The sequence below is a fragment of the Bacidia gigantensis genome (genome assembly GCF_019456465.1).
Source record: "Bacidia gigantensis strain McMullin 20006 chromosome Unknown contig_255, whole genome shotgun sequence".
Taxonomy (NCBI): domain Eukaryota; kingdom Fungi; phylum Ascomycota; class Lecanoromycetes; order Lecanorales; family Ramalinaceae; genus Bacidia; species Bacidia gigantensis.
In genome coordinates this window covers 504,953-516,302 of record NW_025408605.1, presented here as the reverse complement: position 1 = coordinate 516,302, position 11,350 = coordinate 504,953, and the positions used below count along the sequence as shown (strand labels likewise).

General features: G+C 48.8%; 5 protein-coding genes across 5 annotated transcripts; 1 reads left to right on the top strand and 4 right to left on the bottom strand.

Moving 5' to 3' along the window:
- Positions 1-647: 647 nt before the first annotated feature.
- KY384_006903 (uncharacterized protein) lies at positions 648-5,164 on the bottom strand (the record flags this gene model as incomplete). Its single annotated transcript, XM_044815396.1, has 6 exons — positions 648-2,784; positions 2,834-3,168; positions 3,216-3,327; positions 3,380-3,604; positions 4,347-4,745; positions 4,797-5,164. The coding sequence occupies 6 exons, from the start codon at positions 5,162-5,164 to the stop codon at positions 648-650; spliced, it is 3,576 nt and encodes a 1,191-aa protein (XP_044667270.1).
- A 260-nt stretch (positions 5,165-5,424) lies between these two features.
- KY384_006902 (uncharacterized protein) lies at positions 5,425-7,344 on the top strand (the record flags this gene model as incomplete). The annotated part of the gene is made up of 1 exon (XM_044815395.1): positions 5,425-7,344. The coding sequence occupies one exon, from the start codon at positions 5,425-5,427 to the stop codon at positions 7,342-7,344; it is 1,920 nt and encodes a 639-aa protein (XP_044667269.1).
- Positions 7,345-7,355: 11 nt separating this feature from the next.
- KY384_006901 (uncharacterized protein) lies at positions 7,356-8,351 on the bottom strand (the record flags this gene model as incomplete). The annotated part of the gene is made up of 1 exon (XM_044815394.1): positions 7,356-8,351. The coding sequence occupies one exon, from the start codon at positions 8,349-8,351 to the stop codon at positions 7,356-7,358; it is 996 nt and encodes a 331-aa protein (XP_044667268.1).
- A 577-nt stretch (positions 8,352-8,928) lies between these two features.
- On the bottom strand, positions 8,929-9,936 carry KY384_006900 (uncharacterized protein; the record flags this gene model as incomplete). The annotated part of the gene is made up of 1 exon (XM_044815393.1): positions 8,929-9,936. One exon carries the CDS (start codon positions 9,934-9,936, stop codon positions 8,929-8,931), a length of 1,008 nt encoding a protein of 335 aa, XP_044667267.1.
- A 372-nt stretch (positions 9,937-10,308) lies between these two features.
- On the bottom strand, positions 10,309-10,986 carry KY384_006899 (uncharacterized protein; the record flags this gene model as incomplete). Its single annotated transcript, XM_044815392.1, has 1 exon — positions 10,309-10,986. The coding sequence occupies one exon, from the start codon at positions 10,984-10,986 to the stop codon at positions 10,309-10,311; it is 678 nt and encodes a 225-aa protein (XP_044667266.1).
- Positions 10,987-11,350: the final 364 nt, after the last annotated feature.

Genomic DNA, 11,350 nt, shown 5'->3' with positions numbered 1-11,350 from the left:
AAAGAAGAACAATCAATCCGGCACCGAGTTCGCTCGCACAAAGGAGGCACAAGCTCAGATCATGCGCGAGAAGCAGGCTGCTGCCGCCGCCGCGAAGAAGGATGCTCCCGCTGGAGGCAGTGCCAAAAAATAAGGCATGCGACCTGGAATCATTGAGGCACGGTGGCAATGTTGCCGGTATGCAATGGGAAAATGCATGAAGGAGTTAATGGACGTGTCGGCGGGCAAATGCGAGCACCCTTTGTGAGTCGGGCAGGTTGACAGAGACCGAGAGAGCACTTGTATTATTGTATGTACCACCATCACTTTAGCCAGCGAGGCGTTACTCCAATCATGGAAAACTGTACCCGCGCATTTCAGCGCGTTGAGACCATATCTGGACAGCGGGGGAGGCTCGGAAGTATTTGCCAGTATAACGTTCGCCTTTTGCTTCGTGGCTATTATAATTTCACTCTCTACCGCCTCATCCTACGTCTTTGCGTTCTGAGTATACATGTCCTGACGTGCCCGCATCAAGCCATCATTCATGTGAAAACGTAAAAAGTGAGTATTGTTACACAATCGTGAACCGTAAACCCCCCGCTATGCCCTTTCGCTATGCTTGGACGGAAAATTAGTTTAGGCAGATATGAGGTGGCCATGCGTCGTCATGGAGCCCCACTAGGTCTTCTCAACATGGTCTGCTGACCGTTCAGCAGCAAGGTATCCGCCCGCTGGAAAAAGTTGCCCTCAAAAGCCATGTCCAGCCTTCCGGTTGAGCTGGCTGGTGTCTTCGGTATCGTGGCCTGAGCCGCCGTCCCTAGAGCGGCAGACAATGGCGTGGCAGGCACACTGCCATTTTGTGGACTCGAGACGGATTCTGTTCCAGACTCATGAGATCCATTGGGGCGCCGATGCTGGTAGTGCTGATGAGTCGCCATTGAAGGGTATGGCACTGGCGGATGATAGACCTGGGGCTGGTTGGTAGGAAATGCGGTCTGTACGGGCGTTGGTGCTCGGGATTGGACCTGTGAAGGCGGCAGATTTTCCCCTGTGAATTTCTGCCACGGAGATCGTTCGATAATCTTCCAAGCTAGAGTCAAATGCGTATGAACAGGACGAAGACGATGACGTAACTCAGGGTCCATCTGATTGAATCTTCGTGCCTCTTTAAGTGACGCTGCAAGATCGCTATATGCATGTACAAATCGTGCAGTGAGTCTCCAGAAGCCTGGGGCGTTGCGAGCGTCAGGGTCGTTTACTTTGACTTGTTGAAGGCGACCGTTCAAACTTTCGCTCAGGCCTCCACAAAGTTGAGTATAGCTCGAGATTCGCTCCCACAGTTTTTGGATATTGATGGGTGAATACTGTTTTCGCGACGCATTGAGATTGTCTAGTACACGAGGCTCAATGAACGCGATCGCGTCCAGACTTTGTCCAACGGCGGTTTGTAAGTGAAGAAAGATTTTCTCAAACATGTCGTTCTCCGGCTGCAATTGCTGTGATCGTTCCGAATGTAAGGAGACACTACCTTGACGCGAACGAGGGACTGGGAGAGCACCGCCAAAGGATTCTCCGGACCTTGGCGTACCTATAATTGAACTTGCGGATGACGGTGGAAAATAGTGCCCAGTTCGACTAGCTGATCGACTGCTTGCCCGGCTTGATGCTGTCGAGGATGGTAGTGGATGTCTCTGAGGATTGAGAACAGATGCAATATTTGTCTGATTAAGCGTTTGTTTAGTCACACTTCCATTCCGTAGGCGCGATCCAGGTCTGGGGTGATTTTGGGTCGGCGTAAGGGCGTCTTCTCTGTTGACAGATCTAGGTTCTGAAGGCTGTCTCGAAGGAGGAATGCTCTTAAGTGTATCTTGAGTCACACTCTGCTTAGGTGGGAGTGTGCGACGGGCGTTGCGTTTCTCATTTGTGCTCCCATATAGGAGCAACATGAGCGTACGAACGTACCGCGGATCACAATCCACAATCAGCTGATTAATGCTCTTCAAGAGAATGCCTGCGATTTGACCGTATATGCTTAATGAAGCGTGAATAGCCTGGCAAACCTTTTTCCGAGCAGATTGCTTTGCCTTTCTGCCCTTGCCCGTAGCGCCTGCAAAGTCATGCAGCGAATGATCAAGGTCCTCAAGATGGACTGAAGCCTGATGTTGGGTCCGTTCCAAAGAGGTTCGTTTCGAATTTGATTCTTTGGCAACCGCCACCAATGGCGAAAGGTGCGGTTGCACCAGATGTAATGAATATAGCACTCCCTTTGCACATTGAATAAGACCATCATGTTCCTGCATGTGCTGTTTCTGCTCTGGCACACTAGATAGTCGTCTTATAAATATCCCATTCTGGCCGCTGTTGCGGTTTGCATCACTATTTGGACTGTTATCGCCCGGTCGTAACACATTTCGCAAGGCTGAACTATGGCTTTGACCTCGTAGATGATAGCTGTTTCGTTGCGCGCGATTTTCATCTAGTACTTGTAACTCGGTCCGCTTTTTCGGAACCATACCCATTCGCTTCGTCCTGGTGTATGTGGCTTGCAGGACACTCTCGCTGTTACTCCTGTTTCTCTCGTTGCTCAAAGTGAGCGGTGCAAGACCTGGCCTTCGCAGCGCACCGTTCTGCGGGGTGACATGTTGACTTGATGCGCCACGGCTGTGTGACCTAATAGAGGGGTTTGAGTAACCAGGCGAGCGAGGCCCCGAAGCTGGGTCTAATCCGTTGGTGAGGTACCCCGCGTCATTAGGATTGACGGGGAAGCGTGATAGAGCTTTAGGGGTTTCAAGAGGGCCATCACTATGTCATTTTAGATTTGCGTGTGAAGATTGTTCAAAGCAAGACAAACTTCAATTGCTCCACTTCAGTCTGCTTTTCTCGAAGGTATTGCAAGAAACAAGACGTTATGAATGTCTCCTCTTCGGCAGAATTTGCCGGCATTGGGGAACCAGAGGCTTGTGTGATCTTTTCTACCCCTCCCACCAATTCTTCTTTCCAGTTGTTCCCATCTACCTTCAGCATTCGAAGGCTTTTAATCTTACCGAGACTCGGAGGGAGATCCTCAATAGCATTATGGCGAATAGAAAAGACTCGTAGGACTTTCAGATTGCTGATCTCGTCTGGAATGATCCTGATATGGTTGTGACTTACATCGAGGATCTCAAGTTGGCCGAGGCTAAGAATCTTGAAATCTGTCAGTCTTTTGCATACTATCCAAAGGGTCAACCCACGGCCTGGGGAATCTCTTGAAATCTGTTGTCTCGCAAATTCAGATACTTGAGAGCAGAACAAGTTGCGAACTCAGGAAATATGAAGTTCAGCTGGTTGTGAGAAACATTCAATCTTAAGACTCACTGTCAGAAGAGCTGCATCATCCGTAACAAATTAGACTTACCTCGCGACATCGTCTCGAATCATAGAGATAACTTCACTTGGTATTGAAGCCAAATTTCTCTTGCTCATAGGTAAGGAGAGCTTGGGAAGCCGGGTACCATCGCCTGAAAAGCCGCTGCCCGCTAGCAGTTGCCTTTCGGCTTGTTTTATCTTCTCCAACTCATCTTCAAATGCCTCTATACATTCACGGGTGGTCAAAGGCTTCCGTGCACCGACTTCGTATCGGCTAGAGAGTGTGTTATAATCAGAAGCATTGCTTTGATCATAGTCAGAGGTGTAGATACTGTCGGACCATGAGATGCGTAGAGACCAGAGACCGCTGTCAAATACATACCTAGGATTATTGTGCTCATGCATCCTTAGATAGCCATCAAGAGCGTCAGTGGCAGATGCAGAATGGCTGTTTTGTCGGGACCTTGTGTGGCCATCAGCCACCGTCATATTAAGTTTGTTCACTCCTTTCTTCGTGGACTGGAATTCTGACTGTTGGAAAGGAGGTTGGTCTTTTGAGTCGCGAAGGAGGCAGCTCCTTGAATTCAGAGCCTCGAATTCTCACAACCTCTCGCGAACGACCCATTTGGTCACGTCTTCATTGGTGAGGTCGCGTGATATATGTGGTCTACGAAGGGATGATTGAATGTTCGGTATTGCCGTCAGCCGATCCTGAACGCTATTACCTTAGCTGTGAGTGCCTTGCAGCACTTGGCAGCGCCTAGTTCTAAGCCGCGGGGGCTTCCGCCTCTAGGGCACAAGGGGCAGGTCGATAGATATAATTTCCCAACCTCATTTTCTTCCCCGTACAATAGGTAGAACCTTAGCATACGGGATACTTAAATCACAGCTGTCTTGTTTCGTGTACAAGCGAATGATCAGTCTCGAAGCATTGGAAATTTCTATGATAAAGATGCCAAATCCATAGCACATCTAGTTGAATGCTTGCCTTTTTATCGCTGGATGGCTGATACTACTGTATAAACATGGCTCCGCCTTCTGCATTTTGACCTTGCACAGGAATTGCATCAGAGACCTCTTCTAATGCTGCGGACCCTTCCTCCCTTGATGCATCTGCCATGTCTGCTGTTTCAGTCCCGACAAACATAGCAGCATTCCTCTGCTGGTCCAACTCTGTTTGCTGCTGTGCCCAGACTTTCCATCTCTCATACTCATCATCCTCTAATTTCATTCCCACCTCCATGGGTGACAGACCAAATTGTGCCCCCATCATAAGAGCCTCCTCCCGGGCGACTCTCCGCTCGGTATCCTCCAGTAACCGTAGCTCATAGAATTCTTTTCTTGCTTGGTCATACGTTTCAGACTTGCTCATCTCGGGCTTATCATGCTGGAGCCACATCTGTCGTTGAACCACACTATTTCGATCAAATTTTAGTCTTCCGCAGCCACATCAAAGAAATCCTCACCTTTCTCCACTCAGCGGTATTTCCGGCCGGCGAATCTGTCTCCAGTCCGTCTTCTGCGAGTCTTTCCCATCATTTTCCAGAATCATCCTGGGTCTGGCCAGCTCCCATGGATGATCTGTGAAAAAGTCCGCTCGATACTCGTCCTCTTCGTACGTGATCTTCTGCGGCTGGAACAGCTTACTAGATTTCTTCGTTTGACCCTTTTTTCGTCGTTGATGAGGTACAGGTTGGCCACGAACGAGGATTTGGGTAGGGGGAACAGCACCAATCACGCCGTGCCATGGAGGCAAATGGCGGGTTTTCTGCGCTTGAAACTGTTGTGTAGCTGTTTGATGCACACGCAATGGACGAAAGTCGTAACGACCCATTCATGAAAGGGTTTGATTCAAGTTATTAGAATCAATGCTTTAGACTTCTTTCTAGATGACTATGCGAGAGAAGGCTTAGCGTCAGGGCTAGTCAAAGGCTTATTATTCCATTGATAGACTTCTACTGGGACACTCTCAATTAATACCCAAGCGCCTCGTCAGCGTGCCATTGCCAATTGACCCTTACCTTGCTCTATAAAGCTGCAGCAAGTTCTCTTCGAGCCTCAGACTACCCGCTTTTCAGCCATGAGCAATGGCCAATGGACTTTAAGAGTAACATAGTGCAAAAGTCGCCTCGCGACAGACCTAGAAGGTCATTTGGAAGAGCTTCGACGTTGTTACTATTTACTCTCAGTCAGCCATTGCTGCTTAGCTGGAGCGGTCTCCTCAAAGAGCAGCCCATCAAGGCTGCGTACAGAAAACACCCGTACAGAACATCTCATAACAGCACGTCCAAGGCACAGGCCCCCACCCAGCCATCAAATACTGCATCTGCTTCTCAGGCCCCAAATCTAGATCAGGTTGACGGTGTTTTCTTCAAAGCTTTGGCTAAAGCTGGACAATGCCATCAATGTGCGGATGTAGCTAGCTCTGGAAATGCTAGGATCGGTATCACGCAAGGAAAGGCTATCACGTTCCAGAAGAAAAGATTTGACCAATGCCAACAAATCCGGCACCTTCATGAGGCCTCTGCGCCTCCTAGGCCTCGCCCATATCGCACGCCTTTGACGCGTGATGAATGTTTACGCATGGTCGATTTCTACGCAGATGCTCAAAGCGCCTTTGAAAAACCAAAGCCACGAGATATCGTTCGACGTATCTCTACTCCCCCATCTCTTCCATCGAGGCCCCAGAGAGGGATATCTATAACCAAAGATCTGTGTCTGCCGCCAGCTATCAAAGCTTCAATAGACCAAGCGGCCTCAAAGTTGAGGCATCCCGACTGCACACATCGTGAAGCTTGGGAAGCCTACTCGTCTCTCCCCTCACCAGGAATTGAATATCTGACAGATGGACTTCAACGCTTACTACTAACACGCCTGTCTATTATTGAAAAGAAAGACAGAGAATCAATGTTTCGCTATATGTCTGTAATGGATGACATGAAAATATGCAATCTTCCCTTGAAAGAAAGTGAATGGAATACGGGCATCGCATTCGCTGCGCATACTTTTGGACGCATTGATGGATCAGGTGTAGAGTCAGCTCTGGTCAAATGGAAAGAGATGGAGCAGCAGGCTGGCGTCAAGTCTGGCTGTGTCACGTTCAATATATTATTCTCTGCAGCGACGAGAGCCGAAAAGTTCGTGCTCGCCGAGATGATTCTTAAGGAAATGGCCGCAAGAGAAATTCCTATCAGTCGTTATTGCCGCACAGCGATCATCTATTACCACGGAGTCAAAGGCGACGGCGATGGAGTAAGAAAAGCTTACCGTGAGCTCGTTGAGGCGGGTGAGATCGTTGACACTGTTGTCATGAATTGCGTGATCGTATCTTTGTGCAGAGCTGGCGAGTTGGCTGCCGCAGAACATGTTTATGAGGGTATGAAGCGAACCTTAGAGCGGCACACCGGTCGTCGTATCCCGTATCTCGACTGGAGGGAACCACGAGACGCTGGTCGTGTGCTCGAATTAGCCGCTCGGAAGCATAAAAAGGACCCTGAAGAACTCCGGAAAGTGCAAGAGGAGCAGTTCCTCGCACCCAGCCCGCAAACTTTTTCCATCTTCATTGATCACCATGTCTTCAAAACGGGAGAGCTTCGGCGCATCGCTCTCTTACTAGCAGAGATGGAGCGATTGGACGTTCCCCTTCAAGGCCGTATCTTCGTCAAGATATTCAAAGGATTCTGCAATCATGGCGGCATACGATATTCTGCATGGACAAAGTCGCGTTTGGAGAGCGTCTGGAATGCTTTACTTACCGCCCTGGATCAAAGGCTCGAAAACGTGGTAATTGACGGTGGAATGATCATCTGGGCTGTGCGAGCGTTTGAGAAATGCTTTGGTCAAGAAGCGACTCTACACATTTGGGAGGAGCTACGACGACGATGGAAAGGCGACTTTCATGATCTTTCACGAGCTCAGGATGTGCTGCAGGACATTCTCAAGGGGGATTGCGAGCTGCGACTGCGCCGAAAGGAACATAGAATAGTTTGGACGGGCAAAGAGGCCCGTTTATGAAAGAAATGTTTTTACGCTCGTCTGTGCCCAGAAACTTTTTCGAGAGCTTCCATACCAGTCCTGCAAATCAATTGGCGATTTTCTTCCCACTTCAAACACGCCATGCCTTGCAAGAGACAGTCGGCAAGATCATCAATCTTCGTCAGCTTCTCTCTCGTCTTCCCCTGTTCAAGTTTCCCAAAGAAGTGGCCCTTGGTCTTGATAGCCTTTCCCTCTACCTTCAAAACGCTTTTGCCCTCCTGAAACCACTCTCTCACTATTGCCGTCATCCCACTTTTCTTATTCTTTCCAGTCTTGTTCCCTCTGCTTTTTTCTTCCATCCCCTTGTGCTTCCTTCTTCCTCTACTCGCTTCTTCTTCCCCTTCACATAGCCAAAACCCAGCCACCCTGGCAGGACTAATACCCTGCACGCTGCCTTTCCACTTCCCTTCCCGTTTCAAGGTTTCCAAAACCGCATATAACATCGCTTCAAACATATTGACTTTCAACGTCCATTCCTGCACCGCAAAGCCACCCCCCGAGCGGAATCGCTGTCTTTCAATGAGGACAAGCGCGGACGGATCTCGCTCGATTAAGGCCGAAACCCAAGCGGTAGCATGGGATGCGTACAGAAGCGGGTCGTAGGCATCTTTCGTGCCTGTCTCCACGTCTGTATGCGTAGCTCCGCTGTCATTGTTTTTCAGAACATTAAGACGCTCCCATTCTGTGATGATTGGCTTTTGAGCAGGTAGGATGCGGCAGTAGGCGAGGTTCTTGATACCCATATCAATACTCAAGATACTACTGATCTCCTGAATTTCCTTGTTCTTGCCCTTTGGTGAAGCGTCATCCCTGGCAACTCCATTGCCGTTCCCGGACTGACGAGCGAAGACGCTGAAGGGTAAATTGGCTTGGAGCGAATTTGTGAGAATCGGTTTCGTGCCTGAGCTGCTGACGCCGATAGCGGTTGCGAGAGCTTTGAGATCTTTGGCACGGAGATGGGACAACCATGTGAGATTTATGGCCATTCATGGCCATACTTTGACGCTCTTTGGTGGAGAAGACTGAGGCCAACGCGAAAACAGAACACGCGATGACGGTGAGGCTTGGCGTCGAAAATAGGGGTACGTACCGGGGAAACCCCTGTTTCCCCCTTTCCATTGACATGAATTACGCGAATCTGAATTGTTGGTGCAGAGTATTCAAAGCACACTACAAGCCTGTTTGCCCTCTCTGAATATTTCACCTTTAAAGAAAAAAGCCCCATTTTCCCTTTACATGTAGTCCAAATCATGCACATTTGGCACAGAGATCGTGGAACGTAGCCTGCAATGACTCTTGCCTAGTATAATGTAAGTCGAGCAATTGACGCACTCAAGAGAATTTCTTGTGACCCTTATGAGTGTTCAAAGTTTCTGCAGGTCCTTTATCAAGGGAACTGGTCTTTGGATCTTGGTTTGCATTTGGTTTTGGTCCTAGCAAATACGTCTTGATATACGAGGTCGAGCTTTCAATACACCTTTCGGTTGTCTTTCATATACTCAGAAGTCCCAATTCACACGGAGAATCTCTCCCAAGATGCCATTCACTGGCTGGATGGAGGACTCATGTTCCTTCTTTCCCCAAGTTGACGGCAATCACCTGCCCTCCCACAATCTCATCCCCGTTCACCGGAAAAAGCAATCCTCCAGCCGTAGTAACAAATAGAATATTTTCCTTCTCATTACGCCCAAAGGTAGCAGCAGTGGGCTGTGCGATCTCTGTGCTGTTGACGATTGCCACACTTCTGCTCTCTAAATCAACACGTTCTATCCTGTGGCTTGGGGCGTTGCAAAGGAACGCCGCGTCACCAGATCTACTTAAGGCAAAATAATCAGGCATAGAGGGAGGCGGATTATGTGCTACTATCGCTGCTGGGCCCAGCTGTCTGCCTGTCTCCACTTTGATGTCGACCCTTCCAAGGGATTTTTGTGCGGTGTTGGCGAAATACAGCGTGTTGCCGTGGATTTTGAGGCCGTCAAAACCATTACTGACCTCCGTGGCTGGGGAGAAGAGAGGATCCACAATAGCTGCATCTAAAGCACCAGTCTCTGTGTCGATCGCCAAGACCTGAGCCTTTGTGGAGTCGGCAAGTAGAATCCGGTCACCACCTAGAGTGACCAGGCCGTTTGGGAAGCCCACAGTAGGCAATTGTGTGAGGAGGCTAACATGAGGTCCGTAATCGTCATTGCTGTGATATTGGGGAAAGCTCACACGCCGTATACTACTGCTGCCAGGACTCACTGGTATGGGATCTGTTATCCGGTTACATACTACAACAAAAATGGTATCCGCTGTTGTCTCGGTAATCTCTAGAAGGGAAGTACTCCCGCCATTGGTATGAATCAATTTAGGATCTGGCCTAGCTGATGATGATTGAAGGAGGTGCAGGTCAGGAGAGGTGATGCTAGTGGCGTGGATGGAGCCTTCTGGTCGTCTTGCAACATTCTCAACCCAAGTCCCGTTTGGAAATTGGTAGATGAGATCAGTTGCATAAAGGGCAGCAACCAGATTTGTACTGAGGGGGACGTGTAAGAAGCCTGAAAGTAGGCTACAGAGAATTCTTTTATCCATTGCTTTCGAGCAAGATTTTGATTTAGAGCAGTGTGTACTTGAAATGGAAAAAAATTCTGTCAGAATCCGACATCTTGTTAAGAAAAGGACTACATTTTTAGATCTAACGATAATAAATTTCTAACAAATCAGGAGATTTGAGAAGAAGCAGGGACTGAGGGCAAGTCCAGTCTTGAGGAGTCAATGATGTAGCCAACAAAACTAGAAGAAGCCGGGCTGTCCAACACTTCAAACATGATAGGTAGTCGGTGATGGATTCCTTCGGAATCTCACAAGATCTCGATAGTAGTAGCTACGCCTGTAGCCTTGTCAATATGAATGAAAGACGCTTCCTGAACTAGTGTGCCCTCCATCATCAAGTACTCCATACGGTCAATGATGTAAAGTAGTCCTTCCTACAACATCAGGGTAATACTGGGGGGCCTCTCTCCTATCAAACATGCCGTAGTCGCGCACGATCTGCACTGTCCGAAGTCGAACACCGTTCTCCCAATTGTATTCTCCTTCAAAGGCTAATGTAGCGCTCTGATCTTTCCAACAAGATAGCAAAAGCACGTGGCCCGGCTGCAGTACTTCGTCAAATACATCCCACTGTACCAGTCCTAACTGCTGTTGGCGCAACCCTAGTGAATTTGCGATATTTTCAGGCGTCTTTTCCTTTACCCAGTCCGGCGACTTGACGATATCATGGAGCAAAATCATGGTCGCATCGCCGACCTCAGTTTGCTCCAGACTTCCTGCAGCCGCGGCTCCATGCGAGTCTTGGACATTCAACCCTACCCTTAGGTGATAGTCCACCAGCAGCTTGTTACGTCCCATATCTTGGTACTTGCAATGTTCTTTGGTCGTCCTCCAGCGCACAAGTGCTTTCTCGTTGGCCCAACTGGAGAGCGACAGATTCCACCCTTCGCGAGTGAGACTGCGATACAGTATGTGATCGATGTGGCCAGGAATACTTTCACTAATTGGGCGGAGGATCTTTGCCCCTGCTACGTAGGTTGACCAATGCTCGGAGTTGTGTTTTTCCTCGAAGATGACGGAGAAGACCATTTCAGTACGCGCTGATCTGGCTAATATGGTAGAAACGACGTTCGAATTTACTCCAATATTGGGCAATTGCTTGTCTCTAGACGAATGAAAAAAGCACGAACCTCGAAATCACAACGACCATGGACAGGCATGTAAGGTGTTACAAATACTCATGGCAATTTCTGTACTGTTGCTTACCCCGTTCTCTTCGTTGGCTTATCTCGCATAATGCCAGCCTAAATATTGACAGCAAAGTCATGCAAGCGGCTTAGGTAGCGACATCAAGCTAACTTTGCACCAGCGCTACAAGCTCGCAAGCCTTCCTTCAAGACAATGACATAGGACATCTCCTCTCCCCTCGGGAAGCAAAGCCACGATGGCCATT